Source organism: Doryrhamphus excisus, chromosome 4 (genome assembly GCF_030265055.1).
Source record: "Doryrhamphus excisus isolate RoL2022-K1 chromosome 4, RoL_Dexc_1.0, whole genome shotgun sequence".
Taxonomy (NCBI): domain Eukaryota; kingdom Metazoa; phylum Chordata; class Actinopteri; order Syngnathiformes; family Syngnathidae; genus Doryrhamphus; species Doryrhamphus excisus.
In genome coordinates this window covers 23,509,091-23,529,797 of record NC_080469.1, presented here as the reverse complement: position 1 = coordinate 23,529,797, position 20,707 = coordinate 23,509,091, and the positions used below count along the sequence as shown (strand labels likewise).

The 20,707-nt window shown below is 39.8% G+C and overlaps 1 protein-coding gene across 1 annotated transcript; it reads right to left on the bottom strand.

The window, feature by feature from the left end:
* Window positions 1-42: 42 nt before the first annotated feature.
* smarcad1a (SWI/SNF-related, matrix-associated actin-dependent regulator of chromatin, subfamily a, containing DEAD/H box 1 a) lies at window positions 43-14,499 on the bottom strand. Its single transcript, XM_058071481.1, has 23 exons — window positions 14,100-14,499; window positions 13,465-13,579; window positions 13,279-13,393; window positions 12,529-12,595; window positions 12,360-12,454; window positions 12,159-12,266; window positions 11,120-11,198; window positions 10,402-11,024; window positions 10,002-10,198; window positions 9,825-9,915; window positions 8,557-8,656; window positions 8,328-8,387; window positions 7,281-7,356; window positions 7,059-7,194; window positions 6,849-6,980; window positions 6,539-6,634; window positions 5,187-5,304; window positions 5,007-5,122; window positions 3,533-3,721; window positions 3,348-3,466; window positions 3,077-3,259; window positions 2,879-2,988; window positions 43-820 (listed from the first exon to the last, which is right to left on the bottom strand). Exons 1-23 carry the CDS (start codon window positions 14,200-14,202, stop codon window positions 759-761), a joined length of 3,090 nt encoding a protein of 1,029 aa, XP_057927464.1. The 5' UTR covers window positions 14,203-14,499; the 3' UTR covers window positions 43-758.
* Window positions 14,500-20,707: the final 6,208 nt, after the last annotated feature.

The window sequence follows — 20,707 nt, the reverse complement described above, 5'->3', positions numbered from 1 at the left end:
TGGATTGTTATGGTGAATATATAGTTACACAAGTATCAATATGCATTAATTTGATACAATTTTATTTATTAAAACTCGAACAAACACAACGAAACATTCACATTTGAAAAATGCCTTACAAAAGAGTAACACTTACCACGTTAGTCAACCAATCATACAGTCGTCTACGTCCATGTAGCAGCTGCTTGTTAGACTAAATTTGTTGAAGAAAAACCTGCAAAAATTAATTTCCCCCATAACTTTTGCTTTGTTCAAGTTCACAATAATACCGGATGCGGTGGTTCTCTGCTATGCTTATAGCATGCTGCTTATGTTATCTCCTCTTCTTTTCTAATAGCATTGAACAAAATGATGCCCTCTGGTGGCACCTAGAAGTCTTTTCTTTGTCATGTGACTTGTATCTTGCATACGTCTAACTGATGTTTGACTGAAATCAAACTCACCAAGCGACGGTTTGTGCCGTTTATCAGGTTTCAGCGCAGTTTCCCGCAATTTTTAGTCATCAGTTTGAGGTCTGAAAGTGAAAGCTCGAGGCCCTCGTTATGCTCTGAGGAGAAAAACACTGAAAAGGCACACTGTTTGTTCAGTGTTTCGACACTGCTGATCTTCATCATACAGCAGAAGGTGTCAGTGTCAGTTTTGTCAAAAAAAAAAAAATTAAATTCAAGACTTCCCAGGATTGGAGATGTCAGTGGAAAATCCCCCCCACCCCCCTTTCACCCACTCAAGTACTTTAGTTTCTCATGTTAATAAGAATATCACAGTCCCAGTGAAGCTTTGAGCAAAGATGCCATGTCTTCAGGTATGGTCCCCTCACCACCTAAAAAACATTAAATATTCATCTTTATATATTTCTGAGTAAAATATGTATGTCTTTGTATAGGTACAGATGTATTTTATGATTATAAGCATTGATTGCTATGATCATTTTTTATATCTGTTATCAATAGCAAATTTTCTCAAATAGTCGTCAGGTGCATTTACAGTGTTTACTAAACTGCAGAGAGTAGCAGGTGCCATGACAAAATACAAGCACAAAAAAAAAAAAAAAAATGAAAACAGCGTTAAATAATATGTTGTATGGATGTACATATACCGTATTTTCCGGACTATAAGTCGCACTTTTTTTTTCATAGGTTGGCCGTTCCTGCCACTTATACTCCAGAGCGACTTCATTCATTCATTCATTTTCTACCGCTTTTTCCTCACGAGGGTCGCGGGGGGTGCTGGAGCCTATCCCAGCTGTCTTCGGGCGAGAGGCGGGGTACACCCTGGACTGGTCGCCAGCCAATCACAGGGCACATGTAGACAAACAACCATTCACACTCACATTCATACCTATGGACAATTTGGAGTCGCCAATTAACCTAGCATGTTTTTGGAATGTGGGAGGAAACCGGAGTACCCGGAGAAAACCCACGCATGCACGGGGAGAACATGCAAACTCCACACAGAGATGGTCGAGGGTGGGAATTGAACCCTGGTCTCCTAGCTGTGAGGTCTGCGCGTCCAGAGCGACTTATAAATGAAAAAAACTGTTTATGTTACATAAACACTGGACACCTTTATTGTTTACCTTATTGTTAGAACTTGCCTTCCAAGATGGCGTAATGTCTGTTTTGGTCAAGTAGTTTGGAAAATAAATTACCCGCCAAAAATGCGACTGATACTCCAGTGCGACTTATGTATGTTTTTTTTTTTTTACCTAAATATGCATTTTGGGCCTTGTGCGACTTATACTTCAGAAAATACAGTATGCACTATAGAGTAAACCTCGGATATATCGGATTCAATTGTTCCCACTGGTTTTGTCCGATATAAGCGAAATCCGTTATATGCGTACACCGGAAAATGTCCGTTTTACGCATATATCGGATTTATATCCGGTATATGGGTAAATCGGATTTTATCAGTTATAAAAAGGCACTTCCTTGACTATGTTTCCAATGTACCTGGACGCGCAGGCAACGCTGCAAACGACGTCGTATAGCGGCCTGTCACGATTCGGCGAATCGGAGCGCCACGATGCGGCCATCCGATATATGCGAGGGAAATTTAATGGAAATGCATTGGAACGGGACTGGAGATTTTGTCCGAAATCCGTTATGAAAAAATCCGATATATGCAATTAATTTTTATCGGAAATGCATTACAGAAAAATCGGTTCTTTTTTATCTGTCCATTGTGAGCGAATTTCCGATATATCCGAGTCCGATATATCCGAGGTTTACTGTAGTTTATTAGTTATGCATATATTGACCACAATTACTTTGAAATCATTTTAAAAATATCATGAAAATGTGTCCGGATAAAAGTACGAGATCAGTCTCCTCATCATCAAGAGAATGAAAAATAGTCTGTAAAATGTGTAGTCAAGTGACGACAGCTCGTCACGGGCTAAACTTATCAATGTCCGATCAGAATGAGTGATTGCTCACGTTTCAAACTTATTTGACTTTCTGGCATCTATGTTTACATATTTTGCCTGGCTCTCTCTGACGGAAACAAAAATGCTATGTTTGTGTGTTTAAGTTGTTGAACATGAACACGTAGTGTGTGCAGCTTTAAGAATGTGTTGTTAACACAACCGTTAGCTCACATGCTAGCAGCTGATGTTGAGCGTAGGGCCCTATGATTTCCGTGATCACGGAATGACCGACAAAAATCACAATAAAAATGTACAATTTAACACGGAATCTTGTGGAAATTGACATAATGTTAATGAAAGTTGTCGCCGTGAGTGTGGGGGAGTATTAACCCCAGCGGATGGCTCGATCGTGGCTTAACAGTATTTAATGAACGGCCATTTTATTCACTAACCCGAAAAGCAGAAGACACGCTACGCTGGTAAAAAAATAAATGTAAAATGGATGCTTACTCTGTTCGGCAGCAGTCATGTCCTGCTCCAGTTTGAGCTTCCTCTGGCCCAGCTGCAGTATATCGTCCTCGATGCTGCCATTGCTGATCATTTTAATGACCTGCACAGTCCTGGCACAAATGCAACAAGCGTAATTAGTGTTGGTCTGTGGGTGTAAAAAACAAAAAAAAATAAAATAAATTTTTTTTTTCGCTGTACCTGGTTTGACCCACGCGGTGACACCGGTCCTCGGCTTGCTTGTCGTTGTAGGGGTTCCAGTCGATGTCGTGCAAAATAACAACATTGGCCGACGTGAGGTTGATGCCGAGGCCGCCGGCACGGGTCGACAGCAGAAATATAAATATATCGCTGTCTGTGTTGAACTCGTCAATCAGAACAATCCTGCGGGACAAAAGGCATCAGAAATATATTCTATGAAAAATTCTTATAAATGGACTTATGGACTTATATGGACTTATAAAGGACTGACCTGTCCGCTATCGGCGTGCATCCATCCAGTCTAACGTAACGATGACTGAGATGCTTCAGCAGTACCTCCACAATGTCCAGCATCATGGTGAACTGACTGAACAGCACAACCCGATCACCCTGCAAGGGATAACACAAACGTCATTCTCTGAAACCGAAATGACAAACAGCCGTTTTGCGGCTAACCTTCTCTTTGAGCGACGCCAGCATCTCTGTGAGGCAGTGGAACTTCCCAGAGTCAAGGAGCAGATGGTTCTCTAACTGGTAGGAGCCGATGGACAAGTACTGCTGGCAGAGACGATGCAGCTCAAAGTCTGACATCACCTCCATGTCCTCCTGGATCAACGCCGCGTCCGCATCAACGTGAGTTGGCTCCTAATAAGGAGAAGAACATTTTATTATTAGGTCAAACACATAAGAACTTCAACTAAGATCTATAAGGTTATCCCTGGCTTATTGTGGTTAAGAGGTTCCATACGTGGATTTTTGTCGAAATAGGATTCAACATTAAACAAAAGACTGTTTAGACCAGGGGTCTCAAACACGCGGCCCGCGGGCCAAATGTGGCACGCAGGACACTACTTTGAGGCCCCCGCCTTGATATGAAAGTTTAATGTTAGTGCGTCCCCGCGCAAGTTTGATATGGATGCTGTATGGTATCATGTACCCAGAAAAAATTATTACGTTTGATTCATGTTCATGTTAAAGGTTAAATAACTGTTAATAGTTATCCTCCCTATTCGTGTGGAAGTGGTAAGTTTTTGGCTATTTAAGTTTAAAGGAAATAACTTGAAGGCTACCGTTTAGGTCGCTAGCTCTCTAGTTTGCGAGTTAGCATGTGTCTCAAGACCCTGCAGTTGCGCAATATGTTGTAAATAAAAAGAGTATAAATGTGACTATAGTCGTGTTTTGTCATGTCTACAGGGCTCTAATAATGCTTTGTTCATTTTAATCTGAAAAAAAATAATTTGTCTAACCGCCAACTATATGTGGTTTCTTAAGTTTTTATTATTATTATTATTATATTTATTTATTACTGATTGATTGATTTTCTTTATTCTTGATTTGTTTATTTATTTTTCATCTTATTTTGTGCAGAAAAATCAAAATGAAGATATTTGAGAACAGTGGAATGTTTTATCAGAGCTTTTATTGTAGAAAATTAGAACCAAAGCACTGAAAAAGTTTGTATATTTTTCTGTTTTTAATAATAAAAATAAATAAATAAATAAATAAAAATTTTTGTCACAGTAAATGTATTCGCTTGCAGACCTTAACGGAAGTGTACAGAACAGGAAGTGATGTCAGAGGTTCAGAGTTTTGTTTTAGCTCCTCTTGGGTTACGGCCCCAACAGTAGCCCGTGTTATTGTTATGATTATTATGTAATTATTGTGCCTGTTATGAGATCATTTAAACCTTTTCCTGGCGTTTGTCTCAGTACTAGGTTCACAATTAGAATGCCTTTTCTTGTATTTTAGGTAATTCATGTTAGTTCATTTTGTTATTGTTATCATTTTCAGCCATAACAAAAGCTGCTTTAAGTATGCATATTTTTCCCAATAGGCTGAATTCAACCATTAAACAGCAATCAATTATTAATTACTGTGATGTCTGAATCCATGTTGTAGCGAGGGACAACCGTCTAAAACATTGACTAACCTTGAGCATGAGTTTGCTCATGGCTCTGAGCTTCTCCGTGGTGTAGTATTGTCGATGAAGCAGTGGATGGTTGGCCATCTTCCGTAACTGCATAATTACATTATTCAACTCCCGCTCTGCAAAGGACAAAAATGACTTTATTAAACTTCTGCCACACAACGCACAGTAAATATAGCTTACTCTCGCCACCGGTGGAAGCCTTGAATTTTTTCAAGAGACTCTGGTAGAGAACCTGCTGCTTCTCACTCATGGGGCAGAACTCCACCTTCACCTCCTTGGCAGGCAGCTGCTGGAGGACCTGCAAATGGTACAACTGCAATGAAAACATTGTATGGAAGCCTATTTCTGACGCTGAAAGAAAAAAAAAATTCTCTCCAGCACCCTGGAATCAACTTTCCAAGGGAAGCTGAGCAGTGTCCTGGAAAAGGGGGACCATCATTCTGGTCTTCCATGCAATACTAAAGACAAGTTAGCCAAGACAGTCTCAACATCCTTAGGATCTCGTCTCTGCTATGCAGACCATGCGGTCCTGATGGCCTCATTGGGCTGTGACCTTCAGCGTTTACGTCACTCTAGACCAGTGGTGAGCAAACTACAGCCCGGGGGCCACATCCGGCCCCGCCAAGTGTTTAAATACGCCTGTTGTTTCCAAAGTATTTCATTAAAAATGATGGTTTTAGGTTTTTATTTTATTTATCAATTTGGTTATTTGAAAAAAAGGCTCCTGAAAAAAAGTGACACAAGAACATATAGCAGGTTGCATGACACTTTTACAGATATAATAATAATAATAATAATTCCAGATTGACGGTTTGAATTACAGTAAACCTCGGATATATCGGATTCAATTGTTCCCACTGGTTTTTTCCGATATAAGCGAAATCCGTTATATGCGTATACCGGAAAATGTCCATTTTACGCATATATCGGATTTATATCCGGTATATGCGTAAATCGGATTTTATCCGTTATAAAAAGGCACTTCCTTGACTATGTTTCCAATGTACCTGGACGCGCAGGCAACGCTGCAAATGACGTCGTATAGCGGCCTGTCACGATTCGGCGAATCGGAGCGCCACGATGCGGCCATCCGATATATGCGAGGGAAATTTAATGGAAATGCATTGGAACGGGACTGGAGATTTTTATCCGAAATAGGCGAAATCCGTTATAAAAAATCTGATATATGCAATGAATTTTTATTGGAAATGCATTACAGAAAAATCGGTTCTTTTTTTATCTGTCCGTTGTGAGCGAATTTCCGATATATCCGAGTCCGATATATCCGAGGTTTACTGTATATGTGTAAAATATATCTGCCCCCCCAGTCAATTTTGTTAAAGTCAAAAAGTTTCCCCATCCTTGCACTAGACTGGGTGGAAGTGGAAAAAGTGGCCAGGGACCGTGAAATCTGGGCTGCCCTCGTGACCGCGGATAAGTGGAAGAATACGGATGGATGGATGGACACCAAAAAAAAAAAAAAAAAAAAACACCGTAGATTTGGATGCTAAGCAAAAAAATGAGTGACTGACCTCGCTCTTGACTCGTCTGAGGATGAATGGTTTCATGATGCGTTTGGCCTGAGAGATGCGATCTTTCTCAAAACGACTCTGCTCCTCTTGCGATTTCTGCAGAGAACACGTATTAGCGCACAATATCACGCTATCGTTCACCGGCACTTAATCTGCGCCTTCATTTTTAGTGAGTGTTAACTTATTTCCATGCAAGTTCATGTTAAAATGCACACTATCTTTGCAAAGTGTTTTGAAGTGCAGTGTTTTCTGAACAGGAACAAATCAGGTCCGCCTCATAAGCTCCAATGTCTCGCATACAAAAACATACCAGAGAAAACATTTTAGAGAGCTGTGTGGTGGAGCTGGAGAACAGCGAAGGCATGATGAAGTTAAGGAGCGACATGAGCTCCAAAAGGTTGTTCTGCAAAGGAGTGCCAGTAAGCAGCAAGCGATGCTTGGCCTGAAAGGAGAAGAGAACAGCATCATGTGATGATGGCAGCTAAGGCGGGCATATCATGCTAAACATCACTGAACCCACATTGATAGACATGAGGTGGCGGTAGCGCAGCGTTTTCATGTTCTTCAGCATGTGGCCTTCGTCGAAGATGGCGTACGTGAGGTGCAGCTTGCGGAACAGGCCGCGGTCGCTGTCGTTCCCGATGACAAAGTTGTACCTGTAAGACGGGGCAACGGGAAGACACGAGGTGAAACGGACTCAAAAAGCACGGTGGGGATCGAATGTGCCCGATGAGATGCTCACGTGGTGACAATGACGTTGAATTCAACGTCTCCGTTGAGAATGTCGTGCTTGAGGTAGCGGCGGTCCTCCACAGAGCCTACACACGACACATTTAGGCCTCAAAATGGCGACAATGCTTTACAGCGGGGGTCTCAAACATGCGGCCCGCGGGCCAAATATGGCCCGCAGGACGCCAGTTTGGGGCCCCCGCCTTGATATGAAAGTTTAATGTTAAAGGTTAAATAACTGTGAATAGTTATCCTCCCTATCCGTGTGGAAGTGGTAAGTTTTTGGCTATTTAAGTTTAAAGGAAATAACTTGAAGGCTACCGTTTAGGTCGCTAGCTCTCTAGTTTGCGAGTTAGCATGTGTCTCAAGACCCTGCAGTTGCGCAATATGTTGTAAATAAAAAGAGTATAAATGTGACTATAGTCGTGTTTTGTCATGTCTACAGGGCTCTAATAATGCTTTGTTCATTTTAATCTGAAAAAAAAAATTTGTCTACCCACCAACTATATGTGGTTTCTTAAGTTTTTATTATTTGCCGTTTTATTATTATTATTATATTTATTTATTTATTACTGATTGATTGATTTTCTTTATTCTTGATTTATTTATTTTTAATCTTAATTTTAATCTGAAAAAAATAATTTGTCTACCCACCAACTATGTGTGGTTTCTTAAGTTTTTATTATTATTATTATTATATTTATTTATTACTGATTGATTTTCTTTATTCTTGATTTGTGTATTTATTTTTCATCTTATTTTGTGCAGAAAAATAAAAATTAAGATATTTGAGAACAGTGGAATGTTTTATCAGAGCTTTTCTTGTAGAAAATCGAAACCAAAGCAAAGTTTATTCATTTTTCTGTTTTTAATAAATGCGTTTTTTTTTTTTGTTTTTTTTGGAAAACCTGATACAGCCCAGCCTCGCCCAGACCCGAGCTCCAGTGGCCCCCAAGTAAATTGAGTTTGAGACCCCTGGCTTTACAGAGTACACATGCACATACTTGGTGAATTGGTGTTTGGATAAGAAAAAGAAGAAAAAGGCTATAAAGCATCCTACCGTAATAAACTATGACTTGAAGACTCGGACACCACAATTTCAGCTCTCTGACCCAGTTATCTGGAGAAGAGAAAGCGATATACGTTATGGACAATTTCTTCTCAACAATACATTTATTTTAGAAGTCACACTTTGTCCATTTGGTTACATTAAGAGGTAGAATAAACACCAGAAACCTTACAAATAATCTCTGTGTGCATTGTTTAGTGGGGGAGTGGGGTTGTTTTACCGAGTGTAGAAGCAGGCACAGCGATGAGGTGAGGACCCTCTATTCCATTCTGGAGTAACTGGGCAAGGAAGGCAATAGCCTGGATGGTTTTACCCAAACCCTGAGAAGAGAAACGGGGGGAGGATTACCGAGAGAGGCTGCTGGATTATCATTATGACCAAGTCAAAAACCCAACACAACTGTTAGCGGGTTGAAACCAGTGGCATCCAGTGAGGTTCGTGACTTCTGACACCTGCCTTAAGTGCGGCCATCTACTTTTATTGCAAATGTTAGTTTAAATTAGAGAAGACGGCATTCACGGCTGCCGAGTGGTTACCGCGCAGGCCTCACATGTGGAGTTTGCATGTTCTCCCCGTGCATGCGTGGGTTTTCTCCGGGTACTCCGGTTTCCTCCCACATTCCAAAAACATGTTAGGTTACAAATGTGGCCCGCAGGACACTCGTTTGAGGCCCCCGCCTTGATATCAAAGTTTAATGTTAGTGCGGCCCGCGCAAGTTTGATATGGATGCTGTATGGTATCATGTACCCAGAAAAAATTATTACGTTTGATTAATGTTCATGTTAAAGGTTAAATAACTGTTAATCGTTATCCTCCCTATCCGTGTGGAAGTGGTAAATTTTTTGGCTATTTAAGTTTAAAGGAAACAACTTGAAGACTACCGTTTAGGTCGCTAGCGGTCTAGTTTGCGAGTTAGCATGTGTCTCAAGACCCTGCAGTTGCGCAATATGTTGTAAATAAAATGTGACTATAGTCGTGTTTTGTCATGTCTACAGGGCTCTAATAATACTTTGTTAATTTTAATCTGAAAAAAATAATTTGTCCCACCAACTATATGTGGTTTCTTAAGTTTTTATTATTTGCCGTTTTATTATTATTATTATATTTATTTATTTATTACTGATTGATTTTCTTTATTCTTGATTTGTTTATTTATTTGTCATCTTATTTTGTGTAGAAAAATAAAAATTAAGATATTTGAGAACAGTGGAATGTTTTATCAGAGCTTTTATTGTAGAAAATCGAAACCAAAGCAAAGTTTATTAATTTTTCTGTTTTTAATAAATGCGTTTTTTTTTTGTTTTTTTTTGGAAAACCTGATGCGGCCCAGTCTCGCCCAGACCCTAGCTCCAGTGGCCCCCATGTAAATTGAGTTCGAGACCCCTGCTGTATAGTAACAGTGTATTCAAGCGAATTACAAAAAAAAAATGCATACAAGTCGGAGATGAAGTAGATTTATGCAATCTCCTCCCTTGTGTAGCTTCTCACCATTTCATCGGCGAGGATGCCGCTCAGTTGGTGCTCGTGCAGAAGCAGCAGCCACTTCAGACCGATGAGCTGATAGGGTTTCAACTGGAGCCTGAACGACAAATGCAAAAAAAAAAATATGTGAGGAACAACAATGACGAGAATAATCTATTACTATTACAAATCCGTGCCACTGACTGGTCGTTGAGAAAGCCGGGCTGTTTCACGGCTCCCGTGCCGTTCTTCATCACCTCCGTGACCTGCTTCACCATCTTGGAGGAAATGGTCTCGCAACTGGACATGAGTCGCCGCACGATGCTGCGCTCCTTAAGAACCACTTTGCAGCCCAGCAGGAGGTCCTCGGAGAGCCCGTTGTTCTTGTGGATGAGTTCGGTCTACGAGTGAAGGAAAAGTTATCTTATGAAGAACTTTGTGAAGAACTATTTCTCAAAATAAAATGTCTGTGCTGAACAACTGATGGGTCAGTCAACAATTAAAATTAATACTTTATACAAAATATGCTACCGTGTTTATTGTGCAAGGTGACTTAAATTTGGTCTTGCAGAAGAAAAATGTTCATGTTCTGAAGGTTTCTCACCAGGCTTATCCAGTTTTTAAAGGGTCTCAGCTGCACTATCTTCATGGCTTTCTTAACGGAGCACCCAGAAATCAGCGCCAGCTCGTCGATGGTGGATTCCTGGAAGAACAGGAGAACCTGCTCCTTCATATCTCCCGAGCTTTTAGATGTTGTCAAGTCTTCGTCGGAATTGTCAAAGTCGCTCTCGTCGTCCTCTTCATCCTCAGAACTGAAGCACTCGTCGGAGGTATGCGCTTGTTTCTTTCTCTCAGCCGCTTGCTTCTGAGCCATGCTGGTTGCGCTGGTGAACCTGGACAGCACTTGGGCAGCGGAGGAGGTGGAAGAAGATGGCTTCTGAGAGGTAGAGGTTGTTTTTACTAACCATGAGGACAGGGGGGAATTAGAGCTTCTGTTTGTGGACTGTTCTTCGTCTTTGTGGTCTGAATGTTCATCACTGTCCACTGCGTCGCCTGAATGGTCCTCAGACTCGCTCACATCCCTGAGGTGTTTGGATTTGTTAGCACCAGTCTTGTTTTTCCTTTTATCCGAACTCCGGTGTTTGTGCAATTTGGTTTGCGACTCGTCTCGGTTGCGCTTTGATTGCTGGGAATTCTTTGGTACGTAGTCAGGTGAGCCGACGCTATCTGCATGTTGGTCACAAAGGTTACGGATAATCAGCATTAGAGGAGCATAAGAGGAACCTAAACATATTTAGACACGAGTATGAAAACATGGAAACCTGGGTCAGAGAACATTAGCAGAACCTGGAGCGCTTCATCGACATTCCAGTCATGTTCCTGCAGAACCATGCGTAGCTCCTACATTAAACACAAAATATGACAAACATTTTAGACATTGCTGCTCGTAGAACGGTACCTGAACTAACCATTTCAGGTCAGAACGGAAGAGAAGGGACATCTATGATATATAATTTTTGCCGCATCACATAAGAATCTCAATAATAAAGATGAAATGATTATCATTTCTTGTGGTTGTTTTCCTACATAGATCATCATACATCAGTGGTCTCAAACACGCGGCCCGTGGGCCAAATGTGGCCCGCAGGACACTAGTTTGAGGCCCCCCGCCTTGATATGAAAGTTTAATGTTAGTCCCAGAAAAAAATTATTACGTTTGATTAATGTTCATGTTAAAGGTGAAATAACTGTTAATAGTTATCCTCCCTATCCGTGTGGAAGTGGTAAGTTTTTTTTTTTTTTTTTTTTAAGTTTAAAGGAAATAACTTGAAGGCTACCGTTTAGGTCGCTAGCTCTCTAGTTTGCGAGTTAGCGTGTGTCTCAAGACCCTGCAGTTGCGCAATATGTTGTAAATAAAAAAGAAAGAGTATAAATGTGACTATAGTTGTGTTTTGTCATGTCTACAGGGCTCTAATAATGCTTTGTTAAATTAAAAAAAAATAATTTGTCTACCCACCAACTATATGTGGTTTCTTAAGTTTTTATTATTTGCCGTTTTATTATTTATTACTGATTGAATGATTTGGCAGGGACGCCATGATTGATGTTTTCCTAGTCAAACCATCGCTGATTGGTTGATCGCAAACAAGTGTGTGTAAAACACGGACTGTGTACTACGGACCGCGGTCTACATAAACGATTCTGATTGGTCCATTTCAAGATTTGCAAGGATTGGTTTGCAAATTACCACCGGAATTACGCAGTCCGTGTTTTTTTTTTTTACCAACACCCAACAAGAACCGCTTTAAAAAAAAAAACTCTTCGCAGTATGGCATTCCAAAGTGCACTTGCTTTTACTACCTCCTTGTCCTGATCGGGAAACCTCTTCTGCAGCTTTCTGACCATTGACTCCTTCTTCTCCCACTTCGGTTCATCCACTTTGCAGTCATCATCAACATCATCAGATGCCTTTTGGTTTAAATACATGAAAAAAACTAAATTAGTGAGACAGATTCTAAACAGCTAAACCTTTTTTTGTGTGGTTCTTTTACAACATCTCACCACTGAGTGTCTCCTTTTTTTGATGGGTTGAGCATCTGGGCTGTTCTGTGAGCTGTCCGATCCATCCTGCTTTCTCTTCCTGACACAACCCGGGTCTGAAAAAGATGACCGATTTATTACCTGGCTCTCCGACTACTGTACAGAGTTACATTTTTCATTGGATTCATACCTTTATGACCAGGCATCAGCAGACACGCAGCAACAGCTCCATCCAATGTGCTGGTACTTCCAATGACCTGACAATACGGTGAAGTATTATTAAACACTAGGTGATACTAGAAAATATTGTATCGGCGATATATCGCGATACTTTGTTGCAATGTGTCGTGCCTGAATAAAGTATTCGGGAAACACGACAAATCTTAGCGAGACACTATGAGGACCTGACGCTAGCAAGCAAAGCCAAGGTCCTTTAGTATACTAAAAAAGTAGTACTGTGATATTGCAGGTATTTTGTTTTTCTAATTGATATCACTATTTTGTTAAATAATGCTTATTTCAAGCATACTAAAAAGACTTTTTACTGATGTTAGTTACTTTGTTACACAAAAATACTCTGATGGTGAACATTTGAGCAGGAACTTGAGACATAATTTAATTTAGTTGTTTTTTATGGGGTTTTTTGTAAATTTAAAGCTGAATGTTAAAGCTTTATTCATCCAAATGCTACACAAAATTTGTGATACAGCATAACATACTGTTGTAATCGAATAAAAATGTGTTTAGTAAGCGCATATTGCTGGTGTAATTCAGTTTTTCCAGGAAATAATCTTTAACTACAAGAAAAACAAAAAAAAAATATCGTGATATATCGCCAAATTCTTGCCAATACACACCTCTATTAAACACGTATCTGATACTACATAAAGACAATGCAAAACGTCAATGTAAATAAAAACGGAAGCATCTTTCAACTCACCTCCAAGAGCTTCTGCCTTGAAAAATGAGGGAATATCTCGGTCAGTTTTGATATTTTTTCTTCCTCGTCTTGCTCATCCTTTGTGACGCTTTGAGAGGATTTTTCTACAGGTGCCCTGCAGAATCACAATACAGGTAAATATGTAAAAATAACATCTATCATGTCTCCATTTTAGTTGACGCCAACCTGGAGTGTCTCTTTGCCTGATCATCGTCGTGGTCGTCAGACAGCTCAATGACCTCATCAAAAACCACCCCTCGGGTATGTGATTTTGATGACGCTTTGGCAGGTTTCATATTACCTGGAAGGCAACAAAAACAGCATGAAAATTGCATGACAAGAAATACGAGTATATGACTTTGTATTAACAGAGCCGGATGACTATAAGGTGGTACATTTGCCTGTCAATGTAATTTTTCCACAGAGACACTTAGAACCTCTTGTGCTCTGTGATTGGCAGGCGACTGGTCCAGGGTGTGCCCCGCCTCTTGCCCCTAAAGTCAACTGGGATAGGCTCCAGCTCACCAGCAGCATAGAAAATGCATGTATGGATGGGGCAAACCTGTGTAGCACTGTTGAGGGTTAACTAACGTCAATGTAACACAAACACTACACTGTTACGTCACTGGCAATATGTCTATACATGTGTCGTTGACATAGCAAACACATAATTAATCAGTTTTTTCAACACCTGGAGTGCCAAAACACAGTCATTTAAACGTACAATGCCCCAAGGCATGCTAACAATACATCCGGGAACTACTGCTAATTGTAGCATTGTTTACACACATCTGGCTAGCATCTCAGGCAAGATGGCTTACCTGGTTTGTTCTCTTTCTCGGACTCGGGGCTTTTGGAGCAGCGCTCCTGCAATTTGACGGATGTCTTGTGAAAACGAAAACGTTCCAAGTTGAAGTGGCTCATGTTGCCGTGCTATCTCATCCCTGTCAGCGGAAGCCTTTTGTCCTGGTTAGAAGCTGTCTTGTGCCGTGAAACTCGGCGTGTTAGCCGACGTAAAAACACGGACGACAGTTCAAACTGACGACCGTGCGAGAAAGACAACTACGTCGGATGCTTTTAAAAGAAAGTGCTAAGATTTGAAACTAAACTGTTCGACAATAACTATAGATTTATTATGAAACGAGGCGGCTGGAGGCCTACGACGCCAGCCGGTTTCCCGCGAACGCAGCCGCTGTTCCGTAGTATGCAAATGAGTGACGAGTCTGTCATGGCGCGTGCTGTCATTGGCCAAAACACCGGATAGGCGGGAACTCGGAAATAAGTCAAGATGATTCCCTGCTATTCACTTCCGCATTGGATTCATAGTTGTTATCGTCCGGAAGTAAAATAGTAACCGGTAATAAATAAGTGTATTTATTTATTAAGTGTATTTGATAAAGTAATAATCAAAGTAATATTTCAGCACGAACACGCACTTATGTCAAAAAAGTTAATGTCACAAATGTCTTTATCGTAATTGCTGTATCGCCTCTGATGTCCGCTAGATGTCGCACTGGCCCTTGTATGTTCTTGTAAAGCAAAATATTTTTGAGGTGGCACATGCTGTAAAAAGGACGGCTGCAAAATCACAAAACATTTTTAATTTATGATTAAAGATAAAGTTAAAACTAAATCTGATAAAATGTCATAATTCAAATATAAAAACAATTATTAGATAAAAAGTCAAAATTACAATTACAAGATAAAGTCATAATTATGAAATCAAGTCATAATGACAAGATATAAAGTCAAAATTACAAGATAAAAAGTAATAATTATGACATAGGGCAGTCATAACTCAGAGATAAAACGCCATAATGAGACAAAAAGTCATAATTAAAACATAAGAAAGTCATTATTAAGAGATAAAAAGTCATAATCATAAGATAAAAAGTCCTACAAAATAGGAAAGTCACAATTATGAGCTAAAAAAGTCTAAATTATTAGATAAAACACCACAATGAAAAGATAAGAAAGTAATAATTCCATGAATAAAAACAATGCACTCACTATTTCATAAACATGACTTTTTAATCTCAGAATTCTGACCTTTTATCTCATAATTATGACTTTTTATCTCATAATTACAACTTCCCATGAGGATTTTTTTTCAGTTTCAGAGACCGGCTTCCATAAAAAAAAGTTTGAGAACCACCATTTTCCTCAGGTTGAATTGGTATCGTAAAGCATAAAGGTCGTTAATTTACGTGTCTCCATGGTCAAAGTCAATGTCATACACAAATACCACCAGGTGTGTGTACTATACATTCATATTGAGGTGTACATACAGTAGATGTACACGCGGACGCACTTGACATACAGTACATACTGTATATTGTGATGATGACGATGGTGTGCTTGATGCTCACATCGGCGCAGCGCCACTGTGTCGCCATACTGTCGCCCCATCATCGTCATGGAGACCCTAGAAGTTATAACATTGTGTGTGTGTGTACTCGAGGAACAATAGGCAGAGTGACAATGAATCTGATAGGGGTCACGACCCCACACAGCAGGATGCTCAAACTGTGGCTCCTTAGCTCTTGGTCAAGATTTTCTTCTTACTATACACATAGACGATTGGAAATGGAGTGTGTCCATGGGAAACACTGTAAGAACACATATTGTTAGCATGTGAGTACATTAGTACGTTCAAGTACAGAATAATGACACCGTATAACGTATAAGTACAACAATGTGTGTGTGCACATGTATGACGCACGTGCATGTCTGTTGACCCAACCACCGGGTCCCCCTCCTTGCAAACTCGTCACAAAGTCTGTCACCATCCAGTCCAGTCACCATGGCGCCCAACTTGGCCGAGACCCGACGGCGGCAGGGACCACCTTGTCCCCATGGCAACCTGTCTGGGATGTAACACCCTGCACCCGCACTGAGAAAAATATACACATGCACACATACCTAAATGAGCACATGACAGTTATTGTAAGAAAACGACCGACGAAGGTCAGATGGCGTTGCGGCTTGCAGGGGACTCTTCTGTAACGTATAACGTAACATCACATCGTGTAAGATAGCATGACGTAATTGAGTCGAAACCGTCGAAAATGATGATTGATGGCCAAAATGCACGGGAAAGTTGAGCAAATCGGACAAAGTTCCGTCATGTGTTCATGCATTTTGTCTCCAAATGTGGTTCATATAGAAAGAAATACATACACATTGCAATGCATTGTGTGTTTTTAATGATGTCAGTCTCTTTTTGAAACTGTATTATACTCGAAATGTAGTTCATATTGAAAAAAAATACATACACATTGCAATGCATTGTGTGTTTTTTATGATGTCAGTCTCCTTTTAAACTGTATTATACTTGAAATGTGGTTCATATAGAAAGAAATACATACACATTGCAATGCATTGTGTGTTTTTAATGATGTCAGTCTCCTTTTAAACTGTATTATACTTGAAATGTGGTTCATATAGAAAGAAATACATACACATTGCAATGCATTGTGTGTTTTTAATGATGTCAGTCTCCTTTTAAACTGTATTATACTCAAAATGTGGTTCATATAGAAAGAAATACATACACATTGCAATGCATTGTGTGTTTTTAATGATGTCAGTCTCCTTTTAAACTGTATTATACTCGAAATGTGGTTCATATGGAAAGAAATACATACACATTGCAATGCATTGTTTTTAATGATGTCAGTCTCCATTTAAACTGTATTATACTCCAAATGTGGTTCATATAGAAAGAAATACATACACATTGCAATGCATTGTGTGTTTTTAATGACGTCAGTCTCCTTTTAAACTGTATTATACTCCAAATGTGGTTCATATGGAAAGAAATACATACACATTGCAATGCATTGTGTGTTTTTAATGATGTCAGTCTCCTTTTAAACTGTATTATACTCCAAATGTGGTTCATATAGAAAGAAATACATACACATTGCAATGCATTGTGTGTTTTTTAATGTCAGTCTCCTTTTAAACTGTATTATACTCCAAATGTGGTTCATATAGAAAGAAATACATACACATTGCAATGCATTGTGTTTTTTAATGATGTCAGTCTCCTTTTAAACTGTATTATACTCGAAATGTGGTTCATATAGAAAGAAATACATACACATTGCAATGCATTGTGTGTTTTTAATGATGTCAAGTCTCCATTTAAACTGTATTATACTCCAAATGTAGTTCATATAGAAAGAAATACATACACATTGCAATGCACTGTGTGTTTTTAATTATGTCAGTCTCCATTTAAACTGTATTATACCGGAAATGTGGTTCATATAGAAAGAAATACATACACATTGCAATGCATTGTGTGTTTTTAATAATGTCAGTCTCCTTTTAGGGTCTCCTGGGTTCGATAGAACTACATGGTTATTCCATGTAACACTATGTGAACTACATGCTTGTTCCAAATTTAATTTCTTTTGAGTTCAAGTCATCGTTCGATAACTTATCAAACATTAATCGCACTTCTTTTGTGCCACCTCTGTTTGGTTCATCCTTCATGTAGGCCAAGAGTTGCAACAGCAGGGGGAGAATTCCCATGTTTGCAAGAGGTGATGCCGCCGAGCAGCCGAGACAAGCCACCAATCACCGAGACACAATGACGGATCCTCCTGGCTGACTTACAGAACATCCGTCAAACATCGCTTTGTTAGCCGTGCATTCCTCCTCGCTTTTGTCCCGCTCCCTGTGTCGGCCGCCCCTTCAAATCAAATCATACTAGTTATTTTTTCATCCTTAAACTTTCACTTCCGAAGACAAAACTGCAGCTTTGGGGAATTCCAAAAGCGAGTTTTACGCCTTTGTTAGCTTAGCATAAGTCTGTCACAACATCGGTGTTTTAATTAAGTTGACATGAAGACGGACAGCGAAGACAAAGACAGAACCCCAGGCGGCCGAATAGAATGTTCTTAACATCGAGCGGCCTTAGAAACGCGTCTTTACTTTGTCTTCCTGTCTGCACTCGTAAGAATCCAGTCTTTTGGGTCAGTAATCGTATAAAAACAAGGTTTTTCTCGATTGTTTACACACAAATTGTGATGCCTGAGACCCAATCACCACAACATATAACCAAGCAATGTGTATGTATTTCTTTCTATATGAACCACATTTGGAGTATAATACAGTTTAAAAGGAGACTGACATCATTAAAAACACACAATGCATTGCAATGTGTATGTATTTCTTTCTATATGAACCACATTTCGAGTATAATACAGTTTAAAAGGAGACTGACATCATTAAAAACACACAATGCATTGCAATGTGTATGTATTTCTTTCTTTATGACCCACATTTGGAGTATAATACAGTTTAAAAGGGGACTGACGTCATTAAAAACACACAATGCATTGCAATGTGTATGTATTTCTTTCGATATGAACCACATTTGGAGTATAATACAGTTTAAAAGGAGACTTGGCACCATTAAATACACACATGACATTGCAATGTGTATGTATTTCTTTCTATATGAACCACATTTGGAGTATAATACAGTTTAAAAGGAGACTTGGCACCATTAAATACACACACGACATTGCAATGTGTATTTATTTCTTTCTATATGAACCACATTTGGAGTATAATACAGTTTAAAAGGAGACTGACATCATTAAAAAACACACAATGCATTGCAATGTGTATGTATTTCTTTCTATATGAACCACATTTGGAGTATAATACAGTTTAAATGGAGACTGACATCATTAAAAACACACAATGCATTGCAATGTGTATGTATTTCTTTCTATAGGAACCACATTTGGAGTATAATACAGTTTAAAAGGGGACTGACGTCATTAAAAACACACAATGCATTGCAATGTGTATGTATTTCTTTCTATATGAACCACATTTGGAGTATAATACAGTTTAAAAGGAGACTGACATCCTTAAAAAACACACAATGCATTGCAATGTGTATGTATTTCTTTCTATATGAACCACATTTGGAGTATAATACAGTTTAAAAGGAGACTTGACATCATTAAAAAACACACAATGCATTGCAATGTGTATGTATTTCTTTCTATATGAACCACATTTGGAGTATAATACAATTTAAAAGGAGACTGACGTCATTAAAAACACACAATGCATTGCAATGTGTATGTATTTCTTTCTATATGAACCACATTTGGAGTATAATACAGTTTAAAAGGAGACTGACGTCATTAAAAACACACAATGCATTGCAATGTGTATGTATTTCTTCGTATATGAACCACATTTGGAGTATAATACAGTTTAAATGGAGACTGACGTCATTAAAAACACAATGCATTGCAATGTGTATGTATTTCTTTCTATATGAACCACATTTGGAGTATAATACAGTTTAAAAGGAGACTGACATCATTAAAAACACACAATGCATTGCAATGTGTATGTATTTCTTTCTATATGAACCACATTTGGAGTATAATACAGTTTAAAAGGAGACTGACGTCATTAAAAACACAATGCATTGCAATGTGTATGTATTTCCACGAGAACAAGATGAGCTTTAACATTAATATCAGCAGCGGAGCAGCCCCCCCGCCCCCCCGCCGATGGACGCCAGCCGGGAGGTATGTGTAGTCAGTGCATGTAAAAGTGTGTGTGTGTGAAGTGAGTGTGAATGGTATGCTGGTGTCTGCCGGGGCCCCTGGTGGAGGTTAGCGTGCTGACAGCCTGACGGACTGTGTTGAATTGTGGGAGAAAAAAAAAAAAAAGAGCTGACTCGACGGGAGCTGATGTCTGACATGACCCCGCTCGGTGGGGAGCGTCTTGGGGCGCTGCTGTTAACTTGTTAGCGTTAGTGTGTGTGTGTTTGTGTTGCAAAATAACACCGTTGTTGCAAAGTACATGGAAGCAATTTTCCCCCTTAAGAAACAATGGAATGAGAAATGATCTGTTACAGAGTCAAACTGCGGTCATCTCGAGTTTGCTATTGGACAAATCTAGTGGGCATGCATGACTGAAATATTATACCATGTTTTGAACTGGTTTACGGGGTATCCGGCAATGGTGCTCCAAGTGGCCAGGTAGAGGTCACATGACCAAGGGGCGGAGTTATTCTCATAAAAACATTAGTGTGTGTGTGTGAGAGAGAAAAAAAAAAGCACTTTGATGGACGTGACACTGGACTTCTCCCGCTGCGTAACCCATCGCTCTCAAGTCCTCTTGCTCCCGTGTCCCCCCCGCCCCCCCCCCCCCCATCCGTATCGAATGGCTCTCCTTGACCTTCTCGCTCTTTGTCGTCTCCCTCACCCTTTCTCGCTCTGCGCTCCCTCCTCAAGGTGCATTCAACTTGGTAAAGTGATCTACGAGGGCCAGCGTGGGCAACCCCCCACCCACGCCCCCACCTCCATACCCGAGGACTACTATCCTCTATTTGGCCCATTTCCACCATCTTCAGTCCCCCGCTCTTGTATGATCCGACCAT